The sequence below is a fragment of the Ambystoma mexicanum genome, chromosome 1p (assembly GCF_040938575.1).
Source record: "Ambystoma mexicanum isolate Mex_15411 chromosome 1p, UKY_AmexF1_1, whole genome shotgun sequence".
Lineage (NCBI taxonomy): Eukaryota > Metazoa > Chordata > Amphibia > Caudata > Ambystomatidae > Ambystoma > Ambystoma mexicanum.
In genome coordinates, this window is record NC_090921.1 from 1,310,750,599 (window position 1) to 1,310,763,896 (window position 13,298).

The window sequence follows — 13,298 nt, forward strand, 5'->3', positions numbered from 1 at the left end:
ATGAGTGGCTTGTGCGTTTTTGACGCTTCAGGACACCATGTTAATGGGGGTGAGGAGGGGCATTCCAGGGACCCTCTCTTCAGCACCCTATCTGGTTGACCTGTCGACCAAACCTTCATACTTTGTCACTCTTGGCTTTAGTAGCTATTTCTTCATTACTCCGCCAAGATGTCCATAGTAATTTGCATGGTCACCGAAACTCCAGGTCATATAGCTGCAGTCTCCCTCTGGGTTGCATTATACCCATTCCTCCCAGTATCTGTTGTTGATGGGATTGTCAAATGTTATCATCGCAGTCGCGAACAGTGGGCATTCCTTTATCCTTGCTCTCAGGTTATTTCTTTCTTCTATCTTGTCTTTTTCTTCCATGTTTACACCCACTAAACACCTTCATCCCTATTGTCTTCTCAGTAGTTTTGCGACATTGTGGGAAGGGAAGAAAGAAACGGTCAGTTGAAGCGAGTAGAGTGAAAAGAGATAACCATTTCTCATCAGAAGCATCACTAGACAATGAATAACTGGTGAAAGAATGCTCGTTCTTTTTATATTTTTTCTCCCGCTCTCTCCACTTCTCTAACCCTTCACAATCCTCTCCATCACCAACCTGCAATCTCTGTCTCAAATATTACACATTTTTGGCTATTGTGGCACTCACTTGATGATGTTTTCCACACTAAATGTTTTGTGTGACCTGTTTGGATCAACCTAACATCTGCTAATGTTGGTCTTTATTTGTATTTACTCGTTTGCTCTTTTTTCCAATATATTGTTAAATGTTGGGTAACTGTTAAAATATATGTATATATTTCTAGCCCTGATTTGAAACGGGCTCCGTAGAGCTGAAACACATGTCATCGGGAAGGGCAACTTTTGTGACCATATCCCGATTAAATCATCATTGTTTCATCTAAATATTGGCGCAGATTTCCGGGAGTTTTCTTTAATTTGCATTTATAAACTAGTTGCTGGGCTCCATAGCCGCTATTGTGATGCCTCATGTTCCCTCCCTTCTCGGGGACCTCTTCAGGCTAATCTTACAGCCTAAGGCTATCGGGCCGTTTATATGTTGTTCAAACAAGAAACGAAAATGCAATTCATCTGATCATGTGAACCATTGGTGATACCATTAAATATGGATAAAATCGAGCTCCCATCTTGTACTGGTCTTTGTAGACTGGCCAATGCTCGGTTTTATTTTAATACTCACTGGATTTGCAAGGAGGTTACAAGAAAAAATGACATAATTAAGGCGTATACTCAAACAGTACAAAGGCAAAGAAAAGACTTATTGAGAGTTAAACCTCCGAAGACTCAAGATACTGAACCAATTAGATTTATCATAAGGTTCAGTAATCGGGCCAAAGCGATAAGACACATTTTACAAAAACATTGGCCTATTCCATGCACTGATAATATCATTAGTGCATCTATTGGAGAGAGACCTTTGATGACCTTTGGTAAGGCCAAATCTCTCAAAGATCTGATCGCCCCCAGCATGGTATAATGTGGAAATACTTTAGAGAATTGGCTTGGCAAATCCAAACAGCCCAAAGGGTTCTATAAGTGTTACAATTACAAGATGTGCAATAATTGCAGAAAAAACAAGCATGTTGCACTATGGACAGAATTTGAGGAAGATTTGGAAAATCAAACATAGAATCAATTGTCTCACTCAGTTTGTAGTATACGCCATAGTGTGTCCTTGCAACCTCCTTTACGTGGGGTCTACTATCTGCCAACTAAAACTGAGGCTATTGCAACACTATAGGGCTATCCTAAATCAAGATGTGACCTATCTATTAGCGGTGCACTTTGCAGAGAAACACTCAAGTGATGCCACGGTAATGAGATTATTTGCAGTAGCACATGTGCCTATGCATAAGACAAGTGGTAATAGAGAACATACATTAAGAACATTGGAAACCAAACGGGCATAATGCAGGAGGAGAAATGTTAGGAGACTGATGGTTAAAATGTCTCTAAACCTTCTGTTAAAATATGGACATTACACTAAGCACTTTAACAATTGGCACTTTAGATCTCAATGTCAGATTTTGCAATATGGTTATTATAATAATGTTTGACAGTGAATATAGAAATAGAATATGCACTAGCACTTATGTATGAGAATGTTGGTCGGTTTAGGCATTCAGCAGTCACGTGATGTAGCCTGCTTGGGCATAATTAAGACTGCACTAATACTATACTGTAGCATTGGTTGTATTGATACATGATCAATGAAAAGAATGAACAGGCACTAGCACTTTAATATGAATAAGTGGTTATTGCAGATTGAAAATATATATATATATATATACAGATCGACATGAATCTGAAAACCCACTTGGGTAAGGCTGCAATGTGGGAGTTGCTCATAGAATATAGGAAACACAGACAATGGAAGATGAGCTGCTGCTTATCTACTTGCCTTTTAAAGATGCGGTCTCCAGGCCGCCGCCGTGCAGGATGCACTGTATAGGTATTTAACATACAATATAGATATTTTATCTTTAGGGCCGAATTGATGAAAATATAACAAATGTAACATACAGAATTTAAATATAAATGGGAATGAGTGATTTCAATTGCAAATCCAGTGAGTATTAAAATAAAACCGAGCATTGGCCAGTCGACAAAGACTAGTACAAGATGGCAGTTCGATTTTAGCCATATTAAATGGCATCACCAATGGGACACATGATCAGACGAATTGCATTTCTGTTTCCTGTTTGAACAACATATAAACGGCCTGATAGCCTTAGGCTGTAAGATTAGCCTGAAGAAGGGATGGAACTCGTGGCATCAGAATAGCGGCTATGGAGCCCATCAACTAGTTTGTAAATCCATGCTGACTTGTACTGTTTTACATGTTTTTTATTACCTAATAAATGTTACATTTTAGCACGTTTATTGAGATTGAGTGCTTGTGTTCTAGGCTTTATAGTGGTTTTGTGTCTGATATTTAGTCCCTTCCCACCCTAATACAGCATTGTATGTTTAAAACATTTTTTTCTCTAACCTACATGAGCAACTGCTGAAAGAAGTTTTGAGCACCATTGGAGAACGTTTTTGGAGTGGTATATACATATATATCAATCACCAGCCTTTGTAGTGACACAGGCAACTTGGAGTTACACTCAAGGTTGGCTCACAAGTTTCAAAATCTCTGTAGTCCAAAATAGCTACAAAAGAGTATCTTTGTTTATATTTTTTAAAACCATAATCCCCAAGCCACGAGGTTAGGCAGCAAGATGACGTGTTTCGCAAAAATCCCGTATTTCTTTTTATTTTTATTTGCAAAGCACATCATAGTACAGGCAACTAAAAAGAAATCTGGCAAGGTAGCCATCACTGGTGCTTACCAAAGGCTCAAATAATGCTATGTTCCTTCTAATGGCGTGGACGTTGTTCCACCGTCTTGTGGTATGTTGGTCTGTAAAATATCTATAATGTGAACAAATTAAGAGTCAAAGTAAGGAACCCAGTTCCCAAAATTAGGTAAATCTAACATAGCTTATAATTTCTATGGAAATTAAATGAGTAAATTATTTGATTTGAGGGAAAATACTACAGTTCAGATGCAGCACACAAAGTGAGCCTCAATTCCTCTTGGCATAAAAGGTAATTCCCATGTTGTCTCAATCCAAGCATCAATTCTCAGTGCAAACCTCAGATTACTCCTTCAGAATACACAACACATGGACTTTTGTATTAAGGGAAACTATTGTGGAACACAGTCGCCAAAACAAACCTCCTAAAATCTTGACATGCAATCTTGACATGCAGTGTAATGTTTGTGCTTTTTGGTCAGAAATGACCCAAGAAGTGTATAGAGGCATGCTACGTGGATGAACATGACGCAAGATGTTTTGATTCCATCAAGAATTGGGAGACTTGCAGAAGAGCACCTTCTTTTTTACTTGCACCAGCAGGGTTGTTGCAGTCACTCCTCTTTCCTTTCCAAACCTGGCATATATACTCAGATTTTCCTGTATCGCAATAAAACAATACCACATGGGTGCTAGCAGATTAATTTACACATTTTTTATATTTCAAACCTTTTTGCTAAGGTACCTTTTTTCTGATTATTTGGCCAGCATTTTGTTAAAACAATACAGTCTTGAGTGGCTAGAAACATATAAGAGGAGTCTACCTGGACCTGCCCTTATGGAGTGAACTGAGACCAGCATGCATCCCCCCCCCTCTTCCCCATCTTATGATTTTGGACTTTATCTTGTTATGTTCATTTTTTCACAATGTTGGCAATGAGTTTTTGGATATTAAAATGGCGCCGTATACAGGTGGCAGTTAACGTTTTGTCACTTCAAATGAGGCTTTGGAACTTATCTTGCCTTGTTTTTCGCCGTGTGGAATATGATTCACTCAGGATTCCTCCTCGCGGCTTCAGTCCGCGCTTCCTGAAACTTTTGTCCTTGTTCGAGTAAAGGACCTTCTTTCAGGTCATGTGCCACGCACGGACGTCCAAGCCGTCAGATTTTCGGGCCGGCGTGTGATTCTCAGGCCACCCGCGCTGCAATGAGCGCCCGCCCTTGGTCCGTTTCGGTGGTTGGTGGGATTGCTTACGAACTGCGAGCAGGAATGGTGTGGTCCTTGGATCTTGCTTCCGGAGGATGTGAGGTACGTGATAAAGACTTGAAGGGTGATCTGTGTGTACCCTTAGCCTCCACTTGCAGCCTTTCGTTTGGAACTTAATGCAGTGCATCGTGTGAAGCGTGGAACGTGGGACTCGCGTCACGCCAGCCCGAATCATGGAGGGGTGGTGTATGTTACGTGGATCCTCGCCGAGGGTGCAATGCTGAGGTCTTTGGATGTCATACACCCACGGACCTCTCCGTGCCTCACATTTCGTGTAACCAGTTTGGACAATTTCACTCCCACGTTGTCTGATGTGTTGCACCCCCGAGACCACTGCTATGAACGCTTCATTGTCCCTCACCTTTACGGATGCTGCTGTCAAAACCTCCTATAACCAGATCCATTCCTTGTGGTTATGGAAGGCAAGAATTATTTTGAGAACGGACGTGAGGAAATTTAGAAGCACCATTTTTATGACACAGAAAGCACTATAATGTCTGTCCTGGTTCGTTCGTTCTGCAGAATGGTCTGCTAGTGCTTCTTGAGCTGCATGGCCTTTCCTGGGGCCGCTGCATTGCATTTTAGGCGTTACTGATGGTTGGACTAAGAAAAGAAGGGATACTGGTATATTGGGGATTTGTTTTCCAAGTTCGGCCTATTGGGATGTTTGCATGGGCAAGACAAATGCTGACTACACGGATTCATGCCACATGCATGGGGTTTGACACTGTTTTTTTTGCATGTTTTACTCTCTGCATTTTTTGGGTTCAGGTACTACGTTTGCCTTTATGTTGTGCTTGTTATATCTCAGTACATATATACCTTTAACTGTTTAGTGGGTTTTAGTTTTTGTACCTGATTATTCTACGAAATGTTCATATTTTTGGGGACTGGGGGGTTGGAGGCTTGGGAGTGTATGCAATTTTTCTCACGTGTTTTTTTTTTTTTTTTTTTGATTTGGCATTTTACTTCTGGTAGTGACTACTTTTGATGTACTATCGAATGACTCGGGGTTCCTTGGGTGAGGTCCTGGGGATGGTTTGGAATGTTGTTTAAATTGTTTTTTGGGCTGAATAGACTTCGCAGTCTTATCTGTTCTTTTTGTGTTTTACTATTTGTTTTTAGTTTATATTTAAGTGTGTGTACTTTTTCAGGTTTTTTTTTGTTCTGTTTTTGCTTTTGATGTTTTAGACCTCCAGAGTGTAATGATGGCATCACGCACAGGTGGGGTAGACAATGATCTCTGTATTGTCTCTTGGAATGTGAATGGGGTCAATAATTTACTAAAGAAAAAGAAAGTATTTCACATGTTACAGGACATGCATGCTGACATCTGTTTTTTACAGGAGACTCATATTTTGGCAGATGAAATTTCCAAATTTGAAAAGGAGTGGGTTGGTTCTGCTTATGGCTCTTCATTTTTGTCACGGTCAAGGGTCGTAGCTATTTTGTTTCTGAAGAAACGGCCTGTTAAAGTTTTAAGAGAATGTGCAGATAAGGATGGTAGAATGATTGCCTTGTTGGTAGAGATTCAGGGGGAATTGTGGACGCTTTGCAATGTGTACGCTCCAACAGTGGATGATGGCTCCTTTTTTAGAATGGTAGCTCAGACCCTTTTAGATTTGAATAATCCTAATATTCTTCTAGGGGGGACTTTAATACGGTGGTTGATCCTATACTGGATAGAAGTCAGGTCAGGCGAGTGTTGCGTTGTGATCATCATCACCGGGCACTTGGGTCCCTCTTGGAGGAGCATAACCTGAAAGATACGTGGCGCCTGAGGAACTTAGACAAACGTCAATACAGTTTCTTTTCTAGTGCTCATGGGGTGTTTTCCAGGCTGGACATGTTTTTTACTAGTGGGAATGTGTCGGAAAGTATTGTCTCGTGTGATATGGGTAATATTTTATTGAGTGATAATGCCCCGGTTGTGATACAAGTGAGACTTAAATTTAGGTGTGTGAGGACTTCCTCATGGAAGCTGAACACCTCAATCTTATTGGATGATGAAATATTGGAAAAGATTGTTTCGGAAGCAAACTATTTTGTGGTGGAGAACCGTTCAGAGGAAGTCAGTGTGGCGAACACCTGGGAAGCATTTAAATGTTGTATGCGAGGTGTTTGTTTGGGGCTGTCTAGGGGTAAACGGAAGAGGGAGGAGAGAAAAAGACAGGATCTCGACCTACGTATTGGGGAGCTTTCTTGGGATTTGATGCTTGATCCTACTGACTCAGTAAAATTGACATCTTTGAAAAAGCTTAAAAAGGAAATGGAAGACTTATTGTCACTGAGGGCTGAACGTGGCTTGTTCTATTCTAAGTGTACTTATTTCGAAAAGGGTGAACGTTGTGACAGATGGCTGGCATACCGGTTGAAGAAAAGAATTTCTGAGTCAGCAATTGCTTCTATGGTTGACCAGGAGGGTAGAATCACATTTGACCCCAATAAAATTAACACAATTTTTAGAGACTTCTATGAGAATCTGTATAGCAATGAGGCAGGTATTACTGGTAGGGGTGCAGACTTTTTTGGTAATTTGAATTTGCCCAGGATTCAGGATGCTGAGCGTGATCTTCTTGGAGATATGATAACGGTTGATGAGATCAAAAGTGCTATTTCAAAGCTGAATGTAGGTAAATCCCCAGGCCCAGATGGCCTCCCATGTGAGTTTTATCGGATCCTCCCGAACTCGGCCTTAGAACTATTGAGAGATGTTTGTTTCTAGCAAACTAGTCTGTACGCTTCCTAAAAGTACTAACCATGCGTCTATTTCGGTGTTTTTGAAAAAGGGTAAGGACAGTCTCCATCCGGCTAGTTATCGCCCAATCAGCCTTATTAACACCGATAATAAGATTCTTGCCAAGGTTCTTGCTATGCGCCTGGTACAGTTTCTACCTGCTTTAATTGGTGGAGAGCAGTCTGGATTCATGAAAAATCGACGTACGTCAAGTCATATCAGGAAGTTGATTCTAACCATGGAAATGGCCAATAGAACGGACTGTGATGCCGCTGTCTTTTCTCTTGATGCGGAGAAAGCTTTCGACAGGGTCTGTTGGGATTATTTGTTTTCGGTGCTGAGGAGGATGAATTTGGGTGAGGATTTTGTTTCTTGGGTTGCTCTTCTATATGCCAATCCAACGGCAACCGTTAAGACTAATGGGGTGGTGTTGAAATCTTTTTTGTTCAGAGGCACGCGCCAAGGTTGCCCTTTTTCTCCTTTGTTGTTCATTTTGGCGATTGAGCCTCTAGCAGGTTGCATTAAAAATGAACCGGTTTTACAAGGTGTTAATTGTTGGGGTGTTATGCAAAAGGCTTGGCTTTATGCGGATGATCTCTTGTTGGTGCTGCAAAAATTGGAAGAGCCCATGCCCTGTCTGATGAAGATTTTGTCTGATTATCACGATTGTTCAGGATACAAGATTAACTGCTTGAAGTCTTGCCCCTACCCAACAAGTGTGATAAGACTCTGGTTACGGGGCTAGGGTTTTCCTGGTGCGATGTGCGCTTGCGCTATTTGGGGGTGTGGCTGACGTCTCTGGTCTCCCTTATGGTTGATGAAAACATGAGGGTAGTCATTCAAGATTGTAAGATGGATTTGGAAAGATGGTCACTGCTTAATCTTTCGCTGTGGGGGAAAGTCAATGCCCTGAAAATTAATTTGACGCCTAGAATTAACTTTGTATCTAGCATGCTTCCGTTGAAAATTAAGAGTGGCTACTGGAGAGATCTGGATCGTCTAATTCAGGAATTTTTGTGGGACCGAAAACCTCCAAGACTTAGTCTTTGGAAGTTGCAGCTTCCAGTCCATTTGGGTGGTTTAGGTGTTCCAAATTTTAGGGCCTGCCATTTGGCCTTTTCTGCTCATTCTTTTGTTCCGTTTTTGTCACGTGTTTGGGATGGCTGGGCGGTGGCGGAATCGAGTGCCTATGGGCCGCTGGCCCCGGAAGCCTTGTTGACCACTAATGCAAAGATTCCTGGTGGCAGTCTGTTGGCAACGTCTTTTTTGCGCAATTCATGGATTGAAGTCATGTCATTGCTGGGTCGTGACGCATTAAAGTGCAGGAGTGCCTCTATCTGGCTGAATCCTAGGATTAGGGATAATTCAAGGACAGTTTTTTGGCCTGAATGGTTTTTGATGGATATTAAACTGGTCTCTGATTTGGGGAATGAAGACTGGTGGTTGACTGCTACTGAGCTGAGAGAGAGATGGAATTTTGATGGACTATCTGACTCTGCTTATAGACGCCTGAAGAAGGCTGTAGGTGAGGTGGACTGGTCAGACTCTTGGGATGTGAGGGCTTTCCCGACTGAATCAGATTGGAAGGGAGGTGGTTTGGCCAGTAGACTGTACAAGTTAATCGTGTCACATTATCAAAGTAATGACAATTTAAGGAGAGTTTGGAGTGAGAGAATTGGGTCTGAGATTGACATCGATGCCTGGCGGAATATGTGTGGTAATGTCTCTCCTTGTTCGCTGAATCTGAGTGAAAGGTCTCGCCAGATTAAGATTCTGAATCGCGTGTATTGGTGCCCTGAAACGCTGCATAAAAGAGACTGCCAGATTGTTGGGGATGTGTTCAGGAAGTTGGGTCGCTGGAACACATGCTGTGGAGCTGTGTGAGGGTGAGAGAATTTTGGAATAAGGTCTGTGATGTGTGTGACAGGATTACTGGTGGTGGGTCTGTCCTTGATTTTAGGACGGTGGTCCTTGGTGATGATTCGGGGATGGAAGATGTCAGCTCTGCATTTAAAAAGTGGACCTTTAGGGCATTCATTGTGGCCAAGAGGCTGATTCTCCGTGGGTGGAAAGGTCGGGTACCTCCGTCCTTTGAGAATTGGATACAAGAGATGCATTGTCTGTCAAGGACAGAAAAGCTGATATATAAACTGAAATGCAAATTGTCATCATATGAGAAGATCTGGAACTTGTTTAATGATTTCTATTAGTTTTTTTTTGGTTTTTCGTTGTTACTCTTGCATTCCTTTATATAAGATTTAATGGTTATATTGCTGTATTTATGTATATATTATAAATAAATAAAAAAAAAAGAAAATATAATGACAGAGGATCTCAATTTGTGTTTCGCTTCTGGAATGAAATGCACAAATTGTTGGGCTTTGCTGTACATCTCTCCCTCTGGATATCACTTTCCAAATCCCATTGTGCAGATAGCTCGCTCTTTATCTCCCTCACTTTCTCAATCTCTCATTTCTGTTTCCTTCTCTGTCTCACTCTTACTTTCTCTACTCCCTTTAAATCCTCTGCTGGCCTTGTCTCGATCTTGTATTCATATCTCATATTTAGGTTCACAGGTTCCATTCTGTCGCTCCATGCCGAACCATTCGGTTTTCCTGCTGTTCTTTGCCCCTTTTTCTCTCCCATCTCTATAGGTAGGCTTCACATCTCAAGGTAACTCTCATCCCTTGAGATGCTGTGATGTTTATTCTTGTAAGTTCAAAGGTTGTTGTGCTAGTTTTCAAAATGCCATTTAAGATATCACTATGAAATATCACTATGTGAAAAATTATTGGGCCTATGCTTTTTCTGCCCAAAATGGTTAGTGCTAACTTTTCACTCTTGCTTGTGAACAGATTTGCATGGGTATTCTGGATGTTAAGATGTTCTTGAATATTATAGTAAAATGTCAGGTTTATCAAGATGTTTGTTATATACTTCCCAGATAACTTCTGTCCTAAAATGCAGTTTTTGTGTTTATATTGGCCCATATTGTGCCTTATCGTTTCTTTTATCCCTCATAATGCTATTTTTTGGTTGCTTGCAGACTTTTTCCCGAGGTACAGCTTGTTTATGTGAAGTCATGACTTCAACCAACAAAAGCCTACTGGCCACGGAGATGGAGGAAGAGAATGATGAGACCATGTTCAAGCAGATCTTGCTAAAGGTAACTGATCACTGACTAAGTGTCGCCCCAAGGTAGCTACTATACCAAATCTCACTCAGTAGTAAGATATGGTATCTTACAAGTGGTACCTTACTGCAATTTGTTGTGGGGACAATGCCATTTGGAGTACTGCATCCCAGTGCTGAAGCGAAGTCTGTGTATTCATATTGACTATAGAAAACTGTTTAACACTCGGTGCTCTTAATGTTATGTGATTGAGTTTTATATCCTACTCTTTGGCCATTTGCATTCTTTTGTTGCCTTTGTGTATGTGAAAGACGGTGGGAGGGCTAGGATTGGCTAATGGGGAAAGGGGGAATATGCATTCACACCCAGAAAAGGCAGTTTAGCCAATCAGGTGGCTTGAACAGCGGACACTCCCCACCCCCTCCTATCCTCACCATTTACCTGCTGGACCGGAGCTTTGTGCTCTGCTCCCAGATCTCCTTCTGTCTCCTGGCCGCTGCCATAGAAATAGAAAAGGGACTTCATCTTTTTTTAAATGTCCCCTTCCCCGACTGGGGGATTAGCTGTGCAAGCGGCGCAAATCTCCCGATGAAGAAAAAGAAGCATTTGCACCCTGGTTGAATGCCGGGAAATGATTGGCTTTCACCCCCACATTGTGGGGTGACCATGGCTGGTAATGGCCCATGGCCCTCGCAGAAGCCCTTATTTCGCCAGGGACTACCTTCGCTCGGGTTGGTGGGCGGTACAGCCATGGCGCTTCCCATTGCAGGGGTGAAAGCCGTAAGATAGCTTGGTGTTGATGTATGCAGTTCGGGAGTATTTGGCTATTCTGTGTCGGTCTGTTCTAGGCAGTTTATTGCTGTATATGTGTCGGAGGGATCCTCGTTTTCACTTAACGGTGGGTCAACAGAAAATGGATCCCTTAGTAAGATGTACACCAACATTCCAAGATCATGCACTTTTTCAAAACTTAGAATGCTACTGCTCCATCTGAATATTTATCTTCTGGGGGTATCATGGACATTGGCTTATCCTCCTGTTCAAAGCACCTCTACTGTGTTTTGGAAAAGAAGGATGAAGAAGCATAAACTAATGTGGCCTGCACCTTGAATTTGTTGTCGTAACAATGCAACATGATATCAATAGCAGCAGATCTATTGAAGTCTGAGTTTGTTTCCTTTCTTCTGTTATCAACCTGTAGTGGGAGACATAACATATATTGGATATCACTATATCTATCCTCTGCTTTGTCCTCATGAGGAACTGTTGACTATTTCCTAGTTTCTTTACCCACCCTCATAATTCCGGTCGTGTTCCGGGGGACCTGTATTTTAATTCAACCAGTCTGTCCCTGTAATGAGAGAGCCACAGGGAATATATCCTCAGTTTCCACCAGGCATACACCATATTTTTATAAACAATGTGTAACCTATTACACTATCCTATGTATTGCTTCTTACCAGTAACATTCTGTTTGGCCACTTGGAGCTGCAGGCCAATCAAGGTTCCATGAACGTTTTCTGACTTTTCTTTCTTTTCGTCTTTAATTCTAGCTCGTTGCAAGAATTACACAGGAATAATTTGTAACTAATTCTCTAGAAATTTTGTAAATATTTGCATTTCTTTTTTGGACTATTTCAGAATGTTTTAACTGGTTTCTAGTTCTGAGCCTGATCTACAACGAGAACATACTTCTATTGCTATTTTTCCATCTCGTTAGATGAATACAGCATAGTCCATAAGCTGCAATTATGTGGCTGTGGAATCTTAGCCCATATTCGTTTCCCATTCCACATGGTACTCTGATTACAGAAGATTAAGTGGAAGCTGCTTTCTAAAATGCCCTCCACATTGCTGCTTCACGCCAACTCTTGGCTGCACTCACGTAACACATTGCCTGCATATTCCCTCATGCGTGAATTTCAGAAAGGCATTCTGATCATTCAGCCACAAAATTAAATGGTTAAGCTGTTCCTCTGTGCCATTAATTATCATGAGCATGTCGTCTATATAGCGGCCCATTTTATTATATAATGTATTCCTTACATTGTAGGCGGTCATTTCCTAAAAATCAGCAACATATAGGTATGTGCGTTTGTCGGAAAGAATCTGTGACGGTAATCAAAATATGTGCCGAGATGTGACCATTATATCCAGCATGTGGGGGGGGGGGGGGGGGGGGGGTTGATGGGTTGAAAATTGGGACCTGGAATGTCTGGGGTTTGGGCCAAGAATTGAAGTGTCAATGGGCGGGGGGGATTCCTGAAATGGCATGGGGTGCCCCTAGCACCAAGAAACCCACATGGTGTGGAAAGGTGGTGGGGGGTGGTGGTAGGGACGTCCTACTTGAAATACGCTAGAGGAGTTTTGATTTGGGTTGTGGCGCGAGTGCCTATTCAGGTGAGCAAGGTACTGATGGATGATGCCGGACGAACAGTGGCTCTCCTGGGGACACTGGAAGGCAAGGATCTCTGCGTGGTTAACTCTTATGCATGCAATGTGTGTCACTGATGTCACTGGAAGTGTTAACACACGTGAAAGGTTTCTTGCAATCTGCAATCCTGTGAAACTCCATTTACTATGGAGACAGACTCGGTCGCAGGAAAAATAGATGCATGTGAATGAATGATTGCTGAGAAAATGTATGTATTAATGTGTGGGACTAATACCAACTTGAAGTTGCACATGCGCAGCATAACCTATCCAAAATGTCTGAAAATGACTGCAATACGTAGAGATACACATGTATGTCATTAACATACCCCATATACAAATACACCCACCCAAAATATATTAATGGAACTTGTGAACCATACTTTGTACAGATCATGT

General features: G+C 41.8%; 1 protein-coding gene across 1 annotated transcript in view; it reads left to right on the forward strand.

The window, feature by feature from the left end:
• Nucleotides 1–13,298, forward strand: part of PIH1D1 (PIH1 domain containing 1) — a 196,307-nt gene that overhangs the window by 37,595 nt on the left and 145,414 nt on the right. The window contains exon 2 of the mRNA XM_069606372.1: nucleotides 10,380–10,499. Within this exon, the coding sequence (XP_069462473.1) occupies nucleotides 10,380–10,499 (120 nt within the window). The remainder of the gene's footprint in view (nucleotides 1–10,379; nucleotides 10,500–13,298) is intronic.